The sequence below is a fragment of the Schistocerca nitens genome, chromosome 1 (assembly GCF_023898315.1).
Source record: "Schistocerca nitens isolate TAMUIC-IGC-003100 chromosome 1, iqSchNite1.1, whole genome shotgun sequence".
Lineage (NCBI taxonomy): Eukaryota > Metazoa > Arthropoda > Insecta > Orthoptera > Acrididae > Schistocerca > Schistocerca nitens.
Genome location: NC_064614.1, coordinates 579,035,895 through 579,056,903, shown reverse-complemented (window position 1 = coordinate 579,056,903; position 21,009 = coordinate 579,035,895). Strand labels below are relative to the sequence as shown.

The following is a 21,009-nucleotide window of genomic DNA, read 5'->3' as shown; positions in this document are numbered from 1 at the left end:
TGTTGTAATCTGTTGTGAAAATGTTGCGAAAGAACCATCGCTTCACACTCATATCATGACAAACCTCTACATTATACATCCTGTGTAACTTTGCAATGCTTAAGTTTCCGGGAAGATATTTTATTTGCAACGATTTTCCTCGGCAATAGTGACTTTCACAGCACTTCAAACGTTCAATAAAAGACTTTACAGATTGTCTCTTTGCATCATACTGTGGCCTGTCTCTAGTGCCACCTCTTTTCTCTTTAGGCATTTCACCAGTTTGGTAGTGATTTCTGGCAACTCTCTGAATTCTATCTTTACTGACATGTAAACTATTGATAAATGTTTTTTGGCACACTTTTACTTGAAATTTATCGGTATTAGCAAGTTTAACAAAATACTCAATAGCAACACTCTTCCTACTGCTACCTTCTTTTGCACGTCTGTCTCTTTTAGGCTTTTCTGCTCTCAGATATTTCAGTATAAAAGTGTCTTGCTCAACTTTATTGGGAGAGCTGTAGAAGTTCTTACGGAACTGTTGAATGTCTAACATTCTTAATTTCCTGCATTTGTACGTTGGTCCATTATGACTGCATTGTGGATATTGTGGTGGTTCCATTGGCCCATGCCTGTAACAATAAAAATAATGGCCTGAAAATAGCTCCAGATGTAAATGGGACATGAAGAGGACACTAATAATAAATGCCCTACGTGGTGTTTGATTAAATCAGAGGAACATAATATTGTTACATTCCCGTTTTGCAGTGGCAGCTGCTGTGTAAGAGCACAAGAGCATGTGGACACCCAAAGTTTTGACACCTTGTGGATGTAGTAGTTATTAAATTCTTTGAATACTGTTAAATGTAACAGAGTTTACGTCAATGCCACTAGGTGGCAGCACATTACGACAGACATTTGCAAGACGTATGTCCCCATTTGATTGACATAAATCCCGCTAGATGGTAGCACACTCCTCAAATATGCGAATAATTATTTTTACTACCATTATTACTACTATTATTATTCTCAGTGGTTGTAGCTGTATAAATTTGTTCAGACCGTCGTCATAACTGTTACAGAAAATGCTATTTCACACTTTGAGGTTTATCTGAATCAAAAAATTTGTATGGAGTAAATGTTGGGGCGATCTACTGCAGATGATAAAGCCCTGAGAGTTTTGAAACTGCTCGTCACCATAAATTAAAAAAAATATCTGCTCAAACAATCTATTGTATTACTAAAAATTTGTGAACACCTAAAATTTATTTTCAGCAGCCACCACCACCGTTTTGTTAACCTTTATACATTCACTGATCATTGACACCAGAGCCTAAAGCAGTCATGTAAACACACTGCACAAATTTGACGTCTTTCTTACCTTTTATATTTTTCCTTGGTTTTCTTCCATAAAGCATGATCACTTTTACGGCATCTTGCTTTGCCTTTTGAAGCTGGAGTAATTCTTTCTTCCATCGTAATCCTATTTTGTCACAAAGCTGCACACATCTTCAGACTTTACTGACAACAGCTGTAAAAACGCGGGAAAAATATCGCGAGTTTCCTTTGACTGGAATATGAAGAATTTCATTGGCTGTTAGGATAAGGCGACTATTGGAACGACACTTGGAGTAAATAAGGCAAGTTTTGGAACGATGACCGAGTTTTAGCTAACGATTTCTACGGTAAAGAACAACTTTCGAGTGAGTATAGACTAATCAGTCAATGCACTGGGTATTGAAGAAAATCGGAGTAGGCTTCACTCATTTCGTAAAAAAATTGGATAAGACCAGTTTTGGAACGGACCGCCTCATATGTCTCCTGTTGTCAAGCGTCTTGAGAGGGCTGTTACACAGCAGAAATGTATTATGGATAAATGTAAAATTTTCTTAAAGTCCTCTCCAGCCATCATCAAGCCAGGCCAATGTCCCGTGTCACAATTTAAATGATAAACAGCCAGGAAGCTTACATTGCACATAGCAGAACAAACCCAGAAGATTTCTGCCTCACCTCATGCAAGTGAGAGGCCTGATCATAAACTCAGCAACATAGCCTCTCCAAGGAGAAAGCATAATGTCATTTTAACAGCACAGCTGAATCTCACAGGAGAGAATAAAAGTTTCACAAGAAAAAAATATGAGCCTGTTGACATGGCAGAAAGGCAACAAGCTGAAGCCCAGAAAGTCATTCTTGTGAAATAAAGGAGTAATGAAGACCACTGATGGAAAAATAGGCCATATTCGGTCATTGGCAGCCAGGTATAACATAGATTGCTGAGACAACATCAGCACATTCTGAAACCATACACTGCACTGCTGCTAGACTGGATGCCACCACAGAGAAGAATACATGATTGTAAACTTTAATGTAATAGTCTTGTTCTGCTAATGTTGTATCAGTGGTGTTTATGTCGGCTGCCCTTATCGTAGCAGCAGCAGCAGCATCATAATCACCATCTGGACCTCAATCCTGATTCAGTGCAGTGTGATGAGCGGGCACTTTTCTGTTGGCCTTTCTGATTGTGATATTGTTTGTGGCCTTTGAATCATAGGGACATTATTTCTACTCTCAAAGTATCATTTGTTGAACCACAAGAACCTGTAGACTTGTCATTGGTCAGACAAAATACTAGGGAAATGTCTTTAAAGCTAGTGAGATGCAAATTTTGTAATGTATTAGGTCATGTGTTGCCACACACTAAGTCAATAACAGGTACGTTTGACTTTTGTAGAAGGGTTGGGCACTTGGCACAAGACTGTTTAGAGTTGTGTTGGCCATTACCTGCTGTAGGAACTAATTTGTTGTATTGTTGTGTGTAATATAAGTGTAGTTTTCCCTTATGTTTCTTTTGTAATGGCGGTAGGAGAATCCTCAAAATGGTGGAAGCATGTGGATGAAACTGTCACTGCTTTAACAGAGAGTAAAAATATATGAATGGGAAAATGGAGACCTGTTTAAGCAAGTTGAAACCTTACAGGCCATGGTATAGCAGTTACAATCAGGGTCAGGAGAAGTTAAGATTGTATTAAGTGCACCCTCCTCTCCTCTCGATCCACCAGCAGCAAATTTAATGACTTTTTCCAGAAAAACAACAGAGTATGTTTTCATTAGAGATATATTAACTGCCATCAAATGGTGTAATTGGACGATTGAAACATGTTTGCATATGGCTAACTTATGGTTCATGGGTGAAGCTAAAAGGTATGTAATGTATCATGAGGTACTTCGCAAGGCAGGGACATTCTAGAAGCTGGCTGATGGTTTGCGCCAGTGCTACCGAAAGGAAAAAAGTGCTAGATTTTTTTGAGAGAAACTGAGTAGATTAGTGCAGGAGCCAAATGGTCAGTGGAATCTTTTTTTGGATGGAATCCAGAAGATTAATGCATGAACATATGAGCTGACACAAAGGTCAGAAGCTCGTGCAGTTACCTTGTGTGGAGCTGAAAATAAGGCTGTCAGTGTTTTCTTAAGGAGTTTATCCACCGAAATGTCACACAGAGTCAGGATGAAGAATCCATTTACTCTGAGTGAAGTTATTAGAATAGCCTCATTGTTATAAGAAATAAGTATTGCTACAAAATGGCATAATGACCATCAAGTATTCACCACTGAAGTAAAGGGCTACAGACATGGACATAAGGGACATCTGCAGAAGCAATGTTGCCAACCAGATTCTATAACTGTGGTGAAGTCGGTCATAAATCACAAAAATGCAGAAATAAGAAACAAGGGAAACATCACCCGAAAAAGGGACTGTTAAACACAAATGGGAATACATCACCCGGTGCAAGCCATTCCTAATAGAAGGGAATAGAATGCTGCTTGTTAGGTAGAACACAGGGCAAGAAGCATAACATTTTAGTAGCCCTGGGTGCACATGTCGGTCGATCTGGATCTCTTAGGCAGGAAGAGGCTTAGGTCTCTACAATACAGGTTACGTGGAGCTGATGACAATGACATAAAATCATTAGGGACAACACAGCTCAACTGTATCACTGGAGCAAAGATTTTTTGAGAGTACTTGAAAGGGTTACTGAATGTTGATGTAGGTTATCTTACAATTCTCGGACTAAACTTTCATGATAAACATCATGCCAGAATCAATCTTTTGTGGTATACAATTGAACCCAGTGGAACTTTGTTTCCACTGGAAACAACAATTGCAAGTGAGACAGTGCCGCAAGGGGCACCAATTGTGAAGGTGTTACCGACTGAGCTGCAAACATGTATACTAAAGTTTGGTTCCCACGATAGTGGACCACCGGGTACAGTAAAGCTGCTTTGTATTCCTGTAGGTACTGATGTACTACAAGAAGTGTTGAATGTGGTAGGACCACTACAGAGTAATGAAGAGTTAGATAAAATGCATTGTTTGTTGTGCAGACGCATGATGTGTATTAGTAATATATGCAGAGAGTATATAGTTCCTGTTAGCCCAGATAATTTTGGCATGGACAAGGGTCAGTCTGCCAAATTGATGATTGCTAATTTAGATCTTCTGGATGAAAAAGGTATTGAGAGGCCATGAGACCACCAGTCACAAGCAAACTGTTTATGAATCTGTATTATGTAAGAAAGTGAATCACCTGCAAGGAAGTGATTGACAGTTGATGGAACCTTTGTTACTGCAATATCTCTATTTGCTTAACACAAACAGTCCTTTACCAGTGAGGCCTGTTAAGCATCGTCATATACACACAGGTAACAATTCTCCAGTCTATAGGAAACCATACCACGTGCCGAAGTGTATACAATTATTGATAGAAAAATTTATTGATCAGCGACTGACAGAAGAAATAATAGAACATTGTGAGTGTCCATGGAGTGAAAGTGTCACCATTGTCTTGAAGGAACCACCAGATGGTACTAAGAGTACATGTTCTGTTACAATTACTGATACTTGAATGCCAAAACCCTCACTGACACATATCCTATCCCCAATATTCTGGAGACATTGGACAGTCTGGGACGAAGCAGATACTTTTTGACAAAGGGGTCTAAGAAGCAGGTATCACCATCCAGAAGTACTTCCAGAACATAGGCCAAAAACTCCTGTCATGACACCATCAAGTCATTACCAGCATCACGGAATGCCATTTGGATTTAAAAATGCAGCAGCTACATTTCAAAGACTGTTGGATGGCATACTTCATGGTTTGAAACCTAAAATTATATGATATTCTTAGACAACAGCATTGTATTTTCGAGAGATGTGGAAGAACATGTGAAGCATTTGGAAGAAGTATTTAACAGACCACAAGCAGCACATCTGACCCTCAGCATGGATAATTGCCATTTTCACAAACAAAAGTTGAAAAAGCCCATTGAAAAAGCAGACTATCATCAGATCCAGTGTAGATATTCCCGGATTACAAAAAAGAATTCATCCTTTCTTGTGATGATCGTAATAGTGCATTTGGGTGCGTTCTCAGTTAAAATGTAGATGGTAAAGAACACCCTGTGGTTTACAAGACTAGACAACTCAATATCAGAACAGCTTATTCAATGACAGCAAAGGAGATGCTAGCAGCGATTTATGGAATTACATACTTTTGCAGCCAAAAGTACAAAGTAGTAACAGACAATGCATTGCAAAACTGGTTGTTAGGATTAAAAAATGCCTGGAGTAGATTAACGAGATAGGCACTCAAACTGAGTGAATTTGATTATTAAGTAATTCATAAATCAGGAAAGAAGCTTACTGATAGAGGCGCATTGAGCAGAAAAACAGGTGTACTGCAAACAATAGATAAAAGTGTAGCTGACTGGTAGAAGGCACAAGCTTAGAGTACCAGGCATTCAAACTGCAGTGACAGTTCATCATGCACGACAGTTTACTCTGCAGACCAACAAAATGTGGACCACGCACGATAGTTGCAGCAGTGTTCAGGGTCTATGTTTTGCAACAAGCACATGACCACATTTTAGCAGGTAATGGTGGTTGCAAATCTGTGGTTAGGAGAGATGCTGAAAAATACTGTTGGAAAACTAGGAAATGTGATGTGAATTGTACATAAAAAAAACTGTGTAACTTGTGCCCAAAGAGCTGATTTAGCTATCGAAAAGTTCCATTGCAAGGATTACCAGAAGCAGACAGACAATTTGAAAAGATTGCATTGGACTTCTTAGGACCATTTAATAGGGACCCTGTGCGGTATAAGTAAATATTAACAATAATGGATCACTTTTCTCGATACATGAAATGGTAGCAACCTCAGACCGCCCAGCTAGACACAGTAGTACAAGCCATAGTAAAAAATCAGAGCCTCAAGTTTAGAGTATTGGATACCATTACAACAGACCAAGGTACAAATTTCATATCGAATCTAATAAAGCAGTTGTGTCTTTGCTTAGCATTCAAGAGTTAAGAACAAGTCTCTTCCATCCACAAGCAAATGAATGAACATCTACATTGACATACGTACTAAGCAAACATAAGGTGCATGGTGGAGGGTACCTTATACCACTACCAGTCATTTTGTTTCCTGTTACATGTTGCAAACAGAGTGAGGGAAAAGTGACTGTCTAAAAGTCTCCTTACAAGCCACAATTTCTCGCATATTATCTTCATAGAACTTGCACGAAATGTATGTTGGTAGCAGTAGAATCATTCTGCAGACAGCCTCAAATGCCAGTTCTCTAAATTTCTGCAGTAGAGCCTTGTGAAAAGAACGTCATCTTCCCAACAGGGATTCCCATTTGAGTTTACAAAGTATCTCCGCAACACTTTGCATGCTGATCAGTCCTACTTGTAACAAATCTAGCAGCGATCAGTCCTACTTGTAACAAATCTAGCAGCATACCTCTGAATTCCTTTGATGTCATCTTTCAGTCCAACCAGGTGAGGATCCCAAACACTGTACTCAAGAATGGGCCACACTGCCATTCTATATGCCATCTTCTTTTTGGATGAGTTACTCTTTCCCAGTATTCTCCCAGTAAAATTAAGTGCACTTGCTTTCCCTGCTACCAACCTGAAGGGCTCATTCCATTTCATATCACTTTGCAACATTATACGAAGATATTTAACTGTGTCAAGCTGTATTCTGTCAATGCTGTATTTGAATGTTTCTGGATTGATTTTTGTACTCATCCACATTAACTTACATTTTTCCACATTTACAGCAAGCTGTTATTCATCACACCATTTTGCATACTCCTACAGTCACTCAATGATGACATCTTCCCCTGCATGACAGTGTCATCAGCAGATGGTTGTAAATTACTGCTTACCACTTCTGTTAATTCATTTATGTATGTAGAAATATAAGCAGTCCTATCACACTTCCCTGGAGCACACCTATCAATACTCGTGTCTCTGATGAACAGAAAGGGTTCCAAATGTTAAGCCAGTATGTTAACAGCCAATAAGGTAATTGGGACTCATAATTTCGGCATGCAATTCAAAAGTGCACACCAGTACCAGTTTTTCACCATACAAAGTTGTATGTGGCAAAAAGCTGCCATCTCCTTCGCCATGATAAAATCCAAGCTTGGAGCTAACAGCGAGTCAGTAAAATAATTCGCAAAACTTTTATGTGAAGTTTGGCAAAGAAGAAAATAATTAAACCTTGTACACCAAAAGGAAAAAGTTTTTAACAAAGTACCATGGTCCATAACAAGTCTTTGAAGTGACATCACCAGTAAATGTTAAGTTGCAATTGTCAACAAAAGCATGTGTTGTACACATAAACCAGTTTAAACCATTCAGAGAGCTGCTAGTAATTTACCACAACTTCCATCTGTTGCACAGTCTCAAAAAAAGCATCCAAAACTGCTAGGAAGCAGGTATCTAGTGACTATCAAGGGATGCATAATATTCCTTATGAACTGAGATTGTGAAATAAGAAGTTATGATCAGATTTTTCTTACGTTGTTTAGATTTTGCTGTACATTCATTATTTTTAAGTGTGGCTATGTACTTTTTGACATATCATGCACAGTAGAGTTCTGGAATTTGTATTGGGTAGAGTAGAGTTTATTTTCTTTTTTCTTTACATGTATACACATTTTTGGAAGAGGAAAGGAATTGATGAAACATTCCTTTCTCTTATGTGGTGTACTCTTGTATGGCGTAGCAGCATGGACATACAGGAAGGTTATCATAGTCCTGATAACGCTTCACTTCATCAAGGGAGGAGTACAGAATACAGTTCATTCTCCAGACAGTCAGATGTGCTATTAACTAGTCATTGGTCGATAGTAAGATTAACTTTTGACATATGGGAAATACAAAATGAGATGCACAGGTTGCAGGAAATGTTCATGAAATTACATGAGGAAGCACAGAGAGAGAATGGTTTGGAGAAAATACAAAATAAGTATCATAAGCCAAGACTGTCATGTGAAAAGTTGAGTGCACAACTAAACCAGTTAATGGGAATGGTAGCACAGGACATTAACCAGGAATAAAAGAGGACGGTTAGATGCATATTTGGCATGACAGACAGTGAAGATACACAAAACTTAAATATTATAGTAAAACAATCACAAAGTGATTGATACCACCAGAACTACAGTAGAATGGCATACTGCACAACTAACAAATATAGAACAGAATGTGCGTAATAACATGAAAATTGACTATGGAATTGGCACAATGTATAAGAAGTATTGTGCGGACAGTGATCAATGACTTTGAAAGAATTCAGATGGGCTGTTGTGAGCATTAGCAGATAGCTTGAATGATACTAGGCTAGAAGCAGCAACACTGCAAGAAGCAGTATACCATGCAGTGCAAGGATTGCACTATTGCTTCAAACACAATTTCTAGCAGGATTATGGCAGGCACAAAAAGAAGTCCCTGCAGAATTGCTGCATGTTACAATGTGTGATAAAATGGAGAACTGTAAACAAGCAGAACAAATACAAATGCAAGAAGTGTTATTAATCTCAGAACAAAGGGAACTTTACATCCTCAAGTCATCAGCAAAGTTACATAATGTACAAGCAAAAGTGTCACAAAAAAGGGTGATTGTTGGCAGAGCAAATGTTCCAATATTCCAATATATTCAGAACTATAGAGATAAATGATATAACATCACTACTGTAAGCATTTCCACTACCAATTCTACCATGATTCTACTAATAGTTTGTGCATTCTACTTTTGCTTGAGATGTAAAACCACTTATCCACCTGAATCATCAATCCATCAAATAAATGTCAAGTGGGTCAATAGTAGTAATAAGCAATTAAAAAGCGTAGCATAAGTAAGACTGTCAACTTGTTTTAGAGAATAAGAACTCGGCAGAGATAATACAGGCTTAAGAACAGAACATAAAAACCTCATGGATATGCTTTTCAAATGTTTAAGTAAAAGAAAATTGTACAGTATGTAATCATCCATGCAACATGCATGTCATGAGATTGTTTCAGATACAAACTAAGAAAAATTTGGGATGAATTTTTTTATAGGAAAGGGGAATGTTACTCAGCATAAATGTATTATTATGTGCAAATGTAAAATTTTCTCAAAGTCCTCTCCAGCCAGCATCAAGCCAGGCCAATGCCCTATATCACAATCGGAACAACAAACAAGCAGAAAGCTGACATTGCAAATAGCAGACCATATCCATATTTCTTCTCCTTGTGCAAGTGAGAGGTCTTGAATCATAAATTCAGCAACTTGACCTCAGCAAGGAAGAGACATAACATTGTTTTAACAGCACAGCTTAATTTTGCAAGAGAGAATGAAAGTTTCACAAGAACACTTGTATACCTACTGATACGATTGAATGGTAACAAGCTGAAGCCATGAAACCCATTCTTGTGAAATAGAGGGATGGTGAAGACTGCTGATCAGCCTGGAGAAGTAGACCCCATTCAATCATCAATGGTTAAGCTTAATGTCATTGCCTCAGCTGAGAAGGAATAAATATTCAGGCTTCTGAGCTGTACACCAGCTAGAAGGCAAACCTGTGATGTGCTGTTACTATTTGCCAAGATAACTTCTGCCTTTGAAAGTGCTACCTGTGTGGTCTGCTGTACACTGTCACTATGTGCTGCCAACTTTGCAACCAATGATGAAAAGACTTGGATACTTCCACCTCTGGCTTGCTGAGTGGAATGAATGATGTTCAACACAGTGTCCACCTGTTGCAGTATTCGGAAAGCACGCTAGCCAGTGCTGTCGCTGACTAGTACCTGAAAGCTGTCAGTGACATCCCTGGTCTCGTTTGGAGGGAGGGCTATGCTGTTGTCCATTGTCCATCTCCAAACTGTGCAGAGCTGCTGAGAGAGTAGCCAAGCACACACCTTCAATGTTCACAAGAGTGCTCTGGTAATAGGTAGTCACTGTCCAGGGCAGTAATGCCTCCTGCACAGGCTACGCCGGCCACCAGCAAGATCTGCCACCCATGCGACAACATGTTTATGTGAATGAGTCTCGGACTGTGTGCTGTGCTGCCACTCTACTTAGTGTCGCCATAGAGAAGAATATACAATTGTAAACCTTAATGTAATAAATTTTGTTTCACTAATGGTGTATCATAAGCATCTATCATGCCAACCAGCTTGTTTAACCACACTCCATGCTCCATCATCTCGACAACACTAGAGTTCTCAATCCACCCCCTATATAGTGCAGAATGACTGTTGAGGCGTGTCTAGGAATGGCACTTAAATAGGGGAGAGGCAGGTTACAAGTAGGTCTTGCAGGGGGCAGACCATTAAGCAGACAAGAGGCAAATATGAGATAGAAGCTGATAAAATACTTTGAAAGTTAAATAAAATATGTAACAAATTGGAATTAAATGACTGACATGGATGCATAATAAAAAGTTATGTAAAAAGTACTATTACGAAAAGAGAAAGCACAGCAGATGATGCTCAGTGATACTCTGGTGAACGAAAAGTCAATTTGTGAGCCAACAATAGCAGAACACACAGAAGAAGCAAAGGATATCTCTGTGTACAAACATGATGTTAATATAACATGTAGCCATAAGAAACTGAGCATGGGCAGACACTCAGCTTTTCAATGAAAATAACCATCATTGGGATCAAGTCTGCTCCTACCAAACATTTCAAACATAAATTAAAAAGGCTGTTGAAAATTCTCATTTTTTGCTTAATAAAATTGAGAATTGTTTGTAAAGTTAATGAATCCATTGGCACCAAGACTGAGAGCTCAGTTAAAGACCAATTGTTAATGCAGTTGACAATCTGAGCTGTTTAATATCTAAATAACTACACACACTGTCTCAAACATATTACATTTTGTATGATAATTACTTACTTTACTTTATGCAATCAGGCCCAGGAGACCGTGCACTGCTACAAGGTTCCTCCTCTACCAAATTCCGAGGCTTCCTTGTAGTCTGTTTACCATTAACAAATTTTCCATGATGGGATGGTAACCCATCGCCAACCCCCAACCTAGAGGACCGGGGTATTTGATTTTGGTGTAATCTTCCCCTAGGTGAATTGCTTTCTCTTCAGCTGTCGAGGATCATCTCCCCTTTTCTTAAAAATATGAAAGGATGAAGGACAGGGAGTGGAAAGATAGGTCGTTGTGAGCCACACTTCGTCTGGTTCATCGACTAAGGCCTGTCTGGTGTGGGAGGCCATGCCAGTAGCTACATTACCTCTGGCATAGCTCTTAGTGTCATCTGAATACGCAAACCTCTCTGCCCACACAGACAGTGCTTCTTTAAGGTGATCTGTCCAGGACAGGTTTGTATAATAATTACCGAGTAAAAAACTGCTACATGATTGCTGAGCCAATTAGACCAGTTATCATTCCACAAGGAGCTAGATTTTCCTCATTTGACATTACCAATCTCTACACAAACATTCCTGTAGACAAAACTATTGAGATAATCAAAAATCATCTCCTAGCCCACAAAACATTATCACAAGGTGCAGTAATAAAACTTATGGAATTACTAATGTTAATACTCAACAATATGTCAGTTAGTTTTTTGAAATTATTCATTACTAACATCAATCAAAGTCATTTGTCAGAAGCCTACTACAATTTATGTCATTATTTCTCAGAACTCTTGCCACACAGAGCAGCAAAAGAAAGCATTTTTTCCAAGCAATGATAAGCATATTACTTAGATTCCACTTAATAATACAGAAAATAGCAAAGAACTGAATATGCTGTGCCAGATTGCCTGCAAAAATGGATATCATTTCTCCATAGTTAATAAGACATATAATTCTAAACTTGAGGTTCTTCAAAACAGGCAACATAGCTGGTGACAATGTGACCGAGAAGATAAAATTCTTCTTGTTTCCCTTTTATGGGAATGTTTCTCATAAGCTTAGTGCGTTGTTTCACAGATTTGATGTTGGAATTGCCTTCAAAACCAACAACACACTATGTCAGTTACTTGTACACAATATCAGTACTGAAAACAACAAATCTGCAACTGCAAGCGTTTATACAATCTGCTGCGCTGTTTGCAACACCTGTTATATTGGCCAAACAGGCAGAATTTCAAAACTATACTCAAAGAGCATATAGAAGAAGGCAGAAAGGATGCGTAAGACAAAACTACCTTTACTTTTCACTTAATTTCAAAACAACAGTGTCACTAATGCTGTACTGCCAATAACCTCACAACATTGCAAAAAAATGGAGAAAGGTACCCAATAGACATTTTTGAGGAAGTTGAAATCTACAATCATGTGCACAGCAAGGAGAGCAATATTCTTAATGAAAATAAAAGGTTGGGAAATATCGTTTACTTGGATGGCTTTCAGAACGCATTTGTGTATCATAATGTAATTAATTTTAATGCTGTTATGTCTCTTTCCACAGTGCAGCACGTCCATTTATTGTAAACTGTAGGCTGTGCTTAGTTCCTTGCGGCTACAGGTCATTTTAACATTGTGTTTGCATGCAGAGATGTTCTTTGCTACTTCCATTTATTTTGTAATCATTGGTTCCTAGATGGACTTTTCGTTCATCTTATGGTCTCTGGGCACCATCTGCTGTGCTTTCTCCTTTCATAATAATACTTTTATACAACTTTATTGTGCATCCATGTCAGTCATTTAATTCCAATGTGTTATGTATTTTATTTAACCTTTAAAACATTTTGTCAGCTTTTACCTCCTGCTTCTTACTTACCTGCTTCCAGTGGGCCCTACTTGTAACTTGCCTCTCCTCTATTTGAGTGTTACTCCTGGCACACCTGGGCAATTGTCCTGTACCCACTCAGGACACCTGACATGTAAGTCAGGAGACTTATGTTAGATGGTGTTTTTATGATATTTGTTGATAAAGTGTCTTTCAGCAGTATTTAATTTACATAATATATATTTTAACAGTCGACTAGTTCACAATGCTTTATGTTAGTTTATTGCTTGTTTGAAGTAGATGGAAGAATTGTTTTGAACATTTATGTCTTTAAATTATTGTTGATGTTGCTTATTGCTATCATTTGACTAATTATGTTTTACTCCGTTGTTTGATACTATGTAGATACCACTTAGAAGCCAAAACCAGTCATAGTTTTAAATAAAAGTGAAAGTGGAACTGGTGTGGATACTCTCTAAAAAATAAATAAAAGTACCGTAATTGTAAATAAAAATGGCTGTTTATTAGAGCAACATTCCCTCAGAATTTTTTTGGTTTTTTTCCAATTTTCTCCACTAGTTTACTAAATTGATATCGGCCATTCAGTACCTCAGGTGTACGGGGAGTTGTTACTTTTACTTTGTCCATTATTTATATAGCACCATCATCTAATTTCAGTTGCTGAGTTAGAAACTCCAACAACAGTAAAATCCCCTTTTTACACTTTTCAGTGGACTGAACCAAAAATGTGTGAAATGCAGAAAAGTGTAAAATACAGGAAAGCATAGAAAACACAACACTCAAAACTTAATAAATTGCTCTTACTGCCTTTTTCTTTACAGTGTTCAAAATCTGAAATTAAACCAATTTAAATCTTGCCTATTTAAAAAACCTGAAATAATTAATTGTGTCTGTTTCTTTCTAAGAGCAATTAGCTCTACTTGTCACTCCATAGTATACAAAGCATCAGTCAGAAAGGCCTTGGCTGAATGCTGACACACATGAATGCGAATGAGGGTTTCCCTGTTTGTTTTGATCATGCCCAGTGGTGTAAATAAAACACAGAAGCAAAAGTCTTTTGCGAAACAGTATCAAAAAGATGTTTTTGTTCTAATGTGAGAGTTATTATTTATTGATAATCATTATAAAATTACGGTACATAAAACTTGTAACACAATATTGGTTAAAACACTGAAATTGATAGTCTTCATAAACAGAGAACAACAGACACGAAATCTGCAACTTGTTGCCAACAAGGAGCTCACTCAGTTCAGGAACATCAGATTGTGTGAAAAAGAGGGTGGAAATTGTTATGTTACGGAGCATCTTGAGGAGGAATGTTTATGTGTGACATCAGGTCATACCAACCTAAAATTGCGCGCCTCATATGGATTAGTGTATTTCATGCTGAAGTAACGACAATTCATGAAAGCCGATTATAGAGATGGCTATCTTCAGAAGCAGTGTTTATGTGTGTAAATGACTGTGAAATTATATTAAAGCTGTTATACAATTCAGTGAGCAGAAGGAAGGTTGCTACTAGGGTCACTATTGTCAGAATGTGATTATCATTAAGGCAGTGACTCAGCATACTTCCCATGCTTCCAAATACCACAAACCCATAATGCAGGTGGCCATGACCCAACATGCCAACAATTAAAATTTTGCTTACTGTGCTAATGCTATGTTACATGATCATTAACTTTGTGTAGAATCTGTGTTCTCTGCTTTGTTCCAAGGCCGACTTTGAGCAGGGATATAATGCACTTTTTGCAGAAATCTGTATGAAAATCAATGTTAAAGGTCGTGATAACATCAAAGAAAATGTAAAATGTGGGAAATGTTGTAACACGGACTTGTTAATGACAGGAAAGCATTGTACTGAGAGAATAAGACTTGTGTTGCGACCGGCAGAAATGAATGCAAAAAGCAGGAAATTGTAAAATTTAGGAATGTAAAAATGGGCTTTTACTGTATGTAGTCTCCAATTGACAGTAGCATTGGTGAAATTATGTAATAAGCAGCAGCAATTGGAACAGCAGGCCAGTGATTTACCTTTCCCTTAGTACTGCAAAGATAACAATACACAATTGTCTCCCCCTTGCCTAATTTTGGTCCAGATGACAGGCGAACTGTCTTACTTGTTACAGTGAAAAGGATGAGCTCTGCACTGGGTATGGTCATGTTGGAACAAGAGGGAGGGAGGGATCACATGAAGATCATGATGTTTCAGTCACAAATAAATTTGTTTGAAGTAACTGATGTTAGTGTTTAATGTAGGTGGCTGCGATGAGAGCATGTAGAACATGTCATTTTGTGTTGTTGTTGGTGATGATGAATATAAGAGAAAGGAGTGACTGAAACTTGGTACCAGCTCTTAGCCTGGTCTTCTTGAATAACACCAAGAGGGCTGCCAAGTCAAATGCCCCTATCCAAAGGACAGATCACATTCAACAGTATTATTTGGTCTCTCACCATAAGACATTGAAGAGACGTTTGGAATTTAATTGAGGGCAATTAAGCAAAGGACCAGGAGCTTTACACCACTACCTCTGCCCTCCTTGTCAGCCAGATGCTTAGGATAGAAATTTTAGTATCCAAGAACATGTCAGAGATAGCTGGGCTACATATTCCACCCACAGCTTGCTCCCTCATGAAGCATTGCTACCACTGCGAGCACCTCATTTGGAGGCAGCTGCTGATGAGAGTATGCTGGTAAATACTGTGGCTCAGCTCTTGCTAACCAATCTCTTGCTAGTCTTTGAATCCTTTAGGTATGTGCCACTGAACGTAGAGTTTTGAACTTGTCTGTATTACATTTGTGATTTGGATTGCTCTGTGGGCTGTTGTATATGCCTAAGATGACTTTGCTATGCTCTGGACTTGTTTTTAGTTAGCCATTGTCTTTGTGAAACCCACTGTCATTGACCTCAGGAACTGCCTGTTAGTCCTATTGGTCTCTGCGTTACCACCATTGCAAGTGATCATAAGCTGTGTTCTACCTACACAGTGTAGGATAGCAAAATGGCAATTAGTACTTTCTCACCATGCAGCTAACCCAGTGAAGCATGGATCCTGAGTTTCTAAAATTGTGGCTGCAGCAACAGCTCGAAAAACAGTGGGAGCTTCAGCAACAGCAGTGGAAATTCCATCAACAACAGCAGAAATTGCGGACACAGCTGCTGCAAAACTAACAAAAGTCTGCAGCTTCAGTTTTCTCGCTTGCCCATCAGCCATTTGCTTGCTTCGAAGAGGCAGGCGAGAGTTAGGAGTTCTATTTATGTTGTTTTGTTTGTCACTGCAAGGCAATTCAAGTCACTGACCATGAATATCAGTGTACAGTTTTACTGTCATCTAGTAACAAACTGTAAAAAGCTGTGCAAAAACTATGCTTACTCCCAAAACAGTATTTTGAGCTTTTCTGATGCTTGCTGTTATGGTCACTAAACCCACATAGTTGTAAATAGGCTCCAATTTAGCCAGTGTGTTAAGCAGCATCAGCAGACATACAGGTGTGGGCTGCTTACTTGCAAGGCTTAGCACCCAAGTGTGATTTTTCCTGTAAACAGTGTGGCACATCGTATGCCCACTCATTAATCTGACATTCTCCTGATAGAGGAGGTAGTGTAAAAGCTTTATAGTCATATGATCCAGCCCTGAGCAATGTGTTCTGAATTGACAAAGCTCACAAAGTAACTACATCAGCAAAAACTTTGTTTCACTATTCCTCTGGTGTCTGCGTTGTTTCTGGTATTAGTCGCCTTGTGCTCTGTGATGAACCGATGACTTCCAGTCAATGTCACCATCTGATTTATGGAGCATCCATTTGCCCAGTAGTTCGCAGTACATAGTAGTGCAGTAGTTAGCGATCCTCACAACTCTGCAGAATGAAGGCAATGTATTGGCCTCGTGTCAACATTTCGGAGAACACACTGTCCGGAATTGCCAGGTCTGGCACAGTGTTTCAGCCCTTGGTCATGCCCAGACCACCTGTGGCAAAGAGTGCATGTTGATTTTGTTGGACAATTCCAGGGAGCAATGTTGTTTCTGGTTGTTGATGCCTCCTCTAACTTTCCGTATGTGACATAGATAACTATCACTGCCACAGCAGCTACTGTCTGCACCCTGCACATCATATTTAACAAGGAACAATAACCACTCTTCAAGCTGCTGCACTGTCTTATCAGGAAATTTGGAGTGGGGGCTAAATAGTGAAATGAGAGGCTTGTGCTTGGTGATCGCATGAAACTTAGTATGATAAAGCTTGAATGAAACTTCTTGTGCTGGATATAATGGCCACATTCCACCCTGACAACAGCCCTCAATAAACAGCATCTGTGTATTAGGATTTTTGTAAATACAGTGGAACTTAACATTTGACCACCATCTCATTCCATACTGCATCCAATTTCCAAGTTGAGCAGATGGTCAGGAGTTTGAAAACGCAGATGCACAAGATAATGATGACAGCCGACTGTGGGGAAGTTCTCATCATTTACCTCACCTCCAAACATGGACGTAGCCTGGACGATTCTTTACTTGGGTGCAAACTGTGCACCCACTTCGATCTGCTGCACTTGACGCAGTGGGCCCAATACACAGCTGTACTACAATGTGGTCTTTTGTGTGTGGGCTCGTACTTCTGGCTGGAACCCCAGGTGGACCCAAGGCCTCATCCTCAGCAGTACAGGGTGGCAACTGTTTGAGGTTGTAGCGTACCAAGAGCTGCTTGTCCAGCGTTGGAATCACCTCCATCCACAACATGATACAACCTATACCTTTGTCTTACGTGTCGGCATCGGGCCGACAATGACCATTGATAGGAATTGATAGGGGTGGAACCATTTCCTCCTCCTAATCCTTGTCTTACATGTCGACATGGGGTCGACAATGACCATTGATAGGGGTGGAACCATTTTCTCCTCCTAATCCGCTTCTGGCTCCCACAACCATCAACGGTGGTCCCTCACCATGCCATTGACAGAAGTTGAGCATTTCCAGACTGAGTCCCCCATGGAGGCTGAATCATTGGCAACATCTCTGCCATGGCTGGCACTCAGTACCCAATAGGCAGGCCCAAGCTGTGCCCCAGAACCCATCTATCGTCCATATCTCCCACATATTGCATTGCCTTCTGGCCCAGCCGATCTCATTGAGTAACTACCACAGGAAACTTTGGCGGGGATCCCAGCACCTCTCTCCCCCAATTCTGGTGAAGGTCAGTGCAGGTTTAGCCATTTCCAGCCCTAAATGTCAATTAAATGGGGGAGGGATTTAGTATCCAACAGTGTTTCAGATTCACTGCACAGCCCAAGTATCAATAGGGAGAACATGACAGCAATACTCAGGCTTAGTATTCCATCTGCAGCTTGCTCCCATGCAAAACATTCCCGCTGCGACCAGCATGTCATATGAAGCCAACCACTGATGAGATTATGCTGGTAAATACTGCAGTCTGACCATTGCTAGCCAATCTCTTGCTAGTCTTTGAAGCCTTTAGTTATGCACCATTGAATAGTAGAGTTTTGACCTTGCCTGTGTTATGTTTGTTATTTGGATTGCTCCCTGGGCTTTTGTATATGCTTAAGACAATTTTGTTACACTCTGGACATGTTTTCAGTTAGCCATTCACTGTTTTTTCCACTGGTCTCTGTGTTACCACCAATGCAAGCAATCATAAATTGTTTTCTGCCTACGCAGCAAAGGATAGAAAAAAAATTATTTCTACCAATGAGTTTGGACCAGATGCCTCTGTGTAATAATGAACCATACAAGCATGAGTTGATGGCCTTAGGTTTGAAAGTGAGAAACAAGAACTGGAAACACACTTAAAGAAAATATGTGTACCAAACAGATATACTCCTCAAATGAGAATACAATAAATCAGATTATAGAGGTTTCACTAGTGCATTCACTAGTATAATGAATTGAACAATGTGACACAGTGACTAAGATACTGGACTCACATCCAAAAGGAATAAGATTTCAGATCATCACCCAACCATTCAGATTTTCTAGATTTCTCTACATCATTTTGCACCAATGCCAGGGTGGTTCCTATGAAAAGGTATATCATTACTACTATACCATTTTCCAATCCAAGCTTGTGCTCCATCCCTTGTGATCTCATTGTCAGTGGGACATTTCTGCCTTCCTCCCTAGTGTCTTGAATGTAATTATGTAATTATTTATTTTCTTCACAGTGACATTTTTGCTGTTTAAGGTATCTCTGTACTGGTCTGGAATGAACATTGTGCTGTACTTGAAGTGTTTGTTGTTATCCTATCTTTTATAAGCTATTCACACACCAGGTGAAAGGAAAAAAGTAACTCACAGATTTTGCTATCTGTGAAGGGGTTATTATATTATGTTCTTATGCTTACAGGAAAAGAAGAAATTGAAGGATACACAGGAAAAGCTGGGTATTTTAACACCTGGTGAAAGAAATTTAAGTCACAAGCAAATAAATCAGTTGCTGAGAAGATTTCCTCCTTTATCATAAAATTTATTTATGTAGAGTAAAATAGATATTTGGTAAAATTGTAATGTAAGACTCGATTGCGTTGTTTGTATATATATAATTGCTTCCAAAGGAAGTGAATAAAAGTGTTAAATATTTCTAAATCCCCTAGAAGAAATTATTTCAAGATCTGTTTTTGTAAAGCAGCAGTTGAACAGTTAACAATGTAAAATGTAGACTTCAACCTGGCTTCGGAAAAACCTGAGAGTAAGTAAGTTTACGTAAAACTGGAAAAAAATATTCAGAAAATTGGTCGAAATGCAGTAGCTAGTGGGGGAATGCAGAATACAGCCAATAGAGAGCCATAAACATTAGGACATTTATCTTCAGCTAGATACAAAGAGAAGTCAAATATTTATTTTGGAACCCTAAGAAGCCAATTAACAGCAGAAGAGATAGTTGTTGACAGCCATGGAGCTGATGAGAATCACAGAAAACTATGTATAAAAGAAAAGAGAAGATGCTAATAGTATTAGTTAAAGGGCGAACTCAGGAAGAAGAAGGAAGAACTATAGTGCATAAGAATAAAAGGGGGAAGTAATAAAATAGGTTTGCATGAAAGAAGGTATATGAATGATAGGAACAAAGTACAGTTGTGAATTGTGTTCTTAACTGGAGATATAGGACATAGAGGAAATAAAGTAATTTTGGTGAATAAGTGAGGTGATCAAGTTGTTGTTTATGCATCTCATGATGTAAATTTGCCATCCATATGGCTTGTGTGCAGGGGACAGGAGACATTTTGCGTTGCAGAGCATATTTTTTTCCTTTATTGTTGAATGTTTGTCCATGCCCATTCATTTTTGCAAGTGGTCATTCCAGGGTGTCAATATTCAGGTTGCAGTAAAACATAACTATCTATATGGCATGGACGTATTTGTGCTTTTTGAAACTAATCAGAGCTACAAATATTGTCCAAAATAATTATACATCCTCTGAGGAGAATGTTTTTCTGGGACAGTCAGCTGCATGCTATATTACACCAATATTGCCGTCTCTTTCAACTTCATTAATTCAGAGACAGTGATTGAAAATTAAAGGAAGTGGATAATGTCTGGCATGATAAAGAGAAGTGATTGTTAGTGGATAACAAACAATACAATTTATTATCAAAAACACAACTCATAGCAAATACTTTGAAATAACCAGTTAATTAATATTTTGCATGCCACTGTACAACATTGATCTTTTCACACTGGAACTCCCATACGAAATAACTTAGCATGAATAATCATATACTATACGGATTAGCAACTTCAACTGGACAGTGCTGGCCCGTTCATATTATCAACCAGACCGTGCAGCTCACCCAATTCAGCTCTGCCTGCCACATGCTACTAAGTACTTGTGCCCAACAACAACAGTCAAACTTTATTTTAAAACCGTGTAAGTGGTCAATGATTACTTTAAAATTCTACATCGGTAAAACCAGAGGTAGCTGCAACATAGTCACTGTGATTAAGTAGTTCAATAAATTGA

The 21,009-nt window shown here is 38.9% G+C and overlaps 1 protein-coding gene across 3 annotated transcripts in view; it reads left to right on the top strand.

Moving 5' to 3' along the window:
• Window positions 1-19,634, top strand: part of LOC126255312 (coiled-coil-helix-coiled-coil-helix domain-containing protein 1) — an 86,276-nt gene extending 66,642 nt beyond the window's left edge. For all 3 annotated transcript variants that reach the window (XM_049955385.1, XM_049955384.1, XM_049955383.1), the window contains exon 4: window positions 19,396-19,634. In XM_049955385.1, the coding sequence (XP_049811342.1) occupies window positions 19,396-19,512 (117 nt within the window). In that variant the 3' untranslated portion in view covers window positions 19,513-19,634. The remainder of the gene's footprint in view (window positions 1-19,395) is intronic.
• The last annotated feature ends 1,375 nt before the right edge of the window (window positions 19,635-21,009 follow it).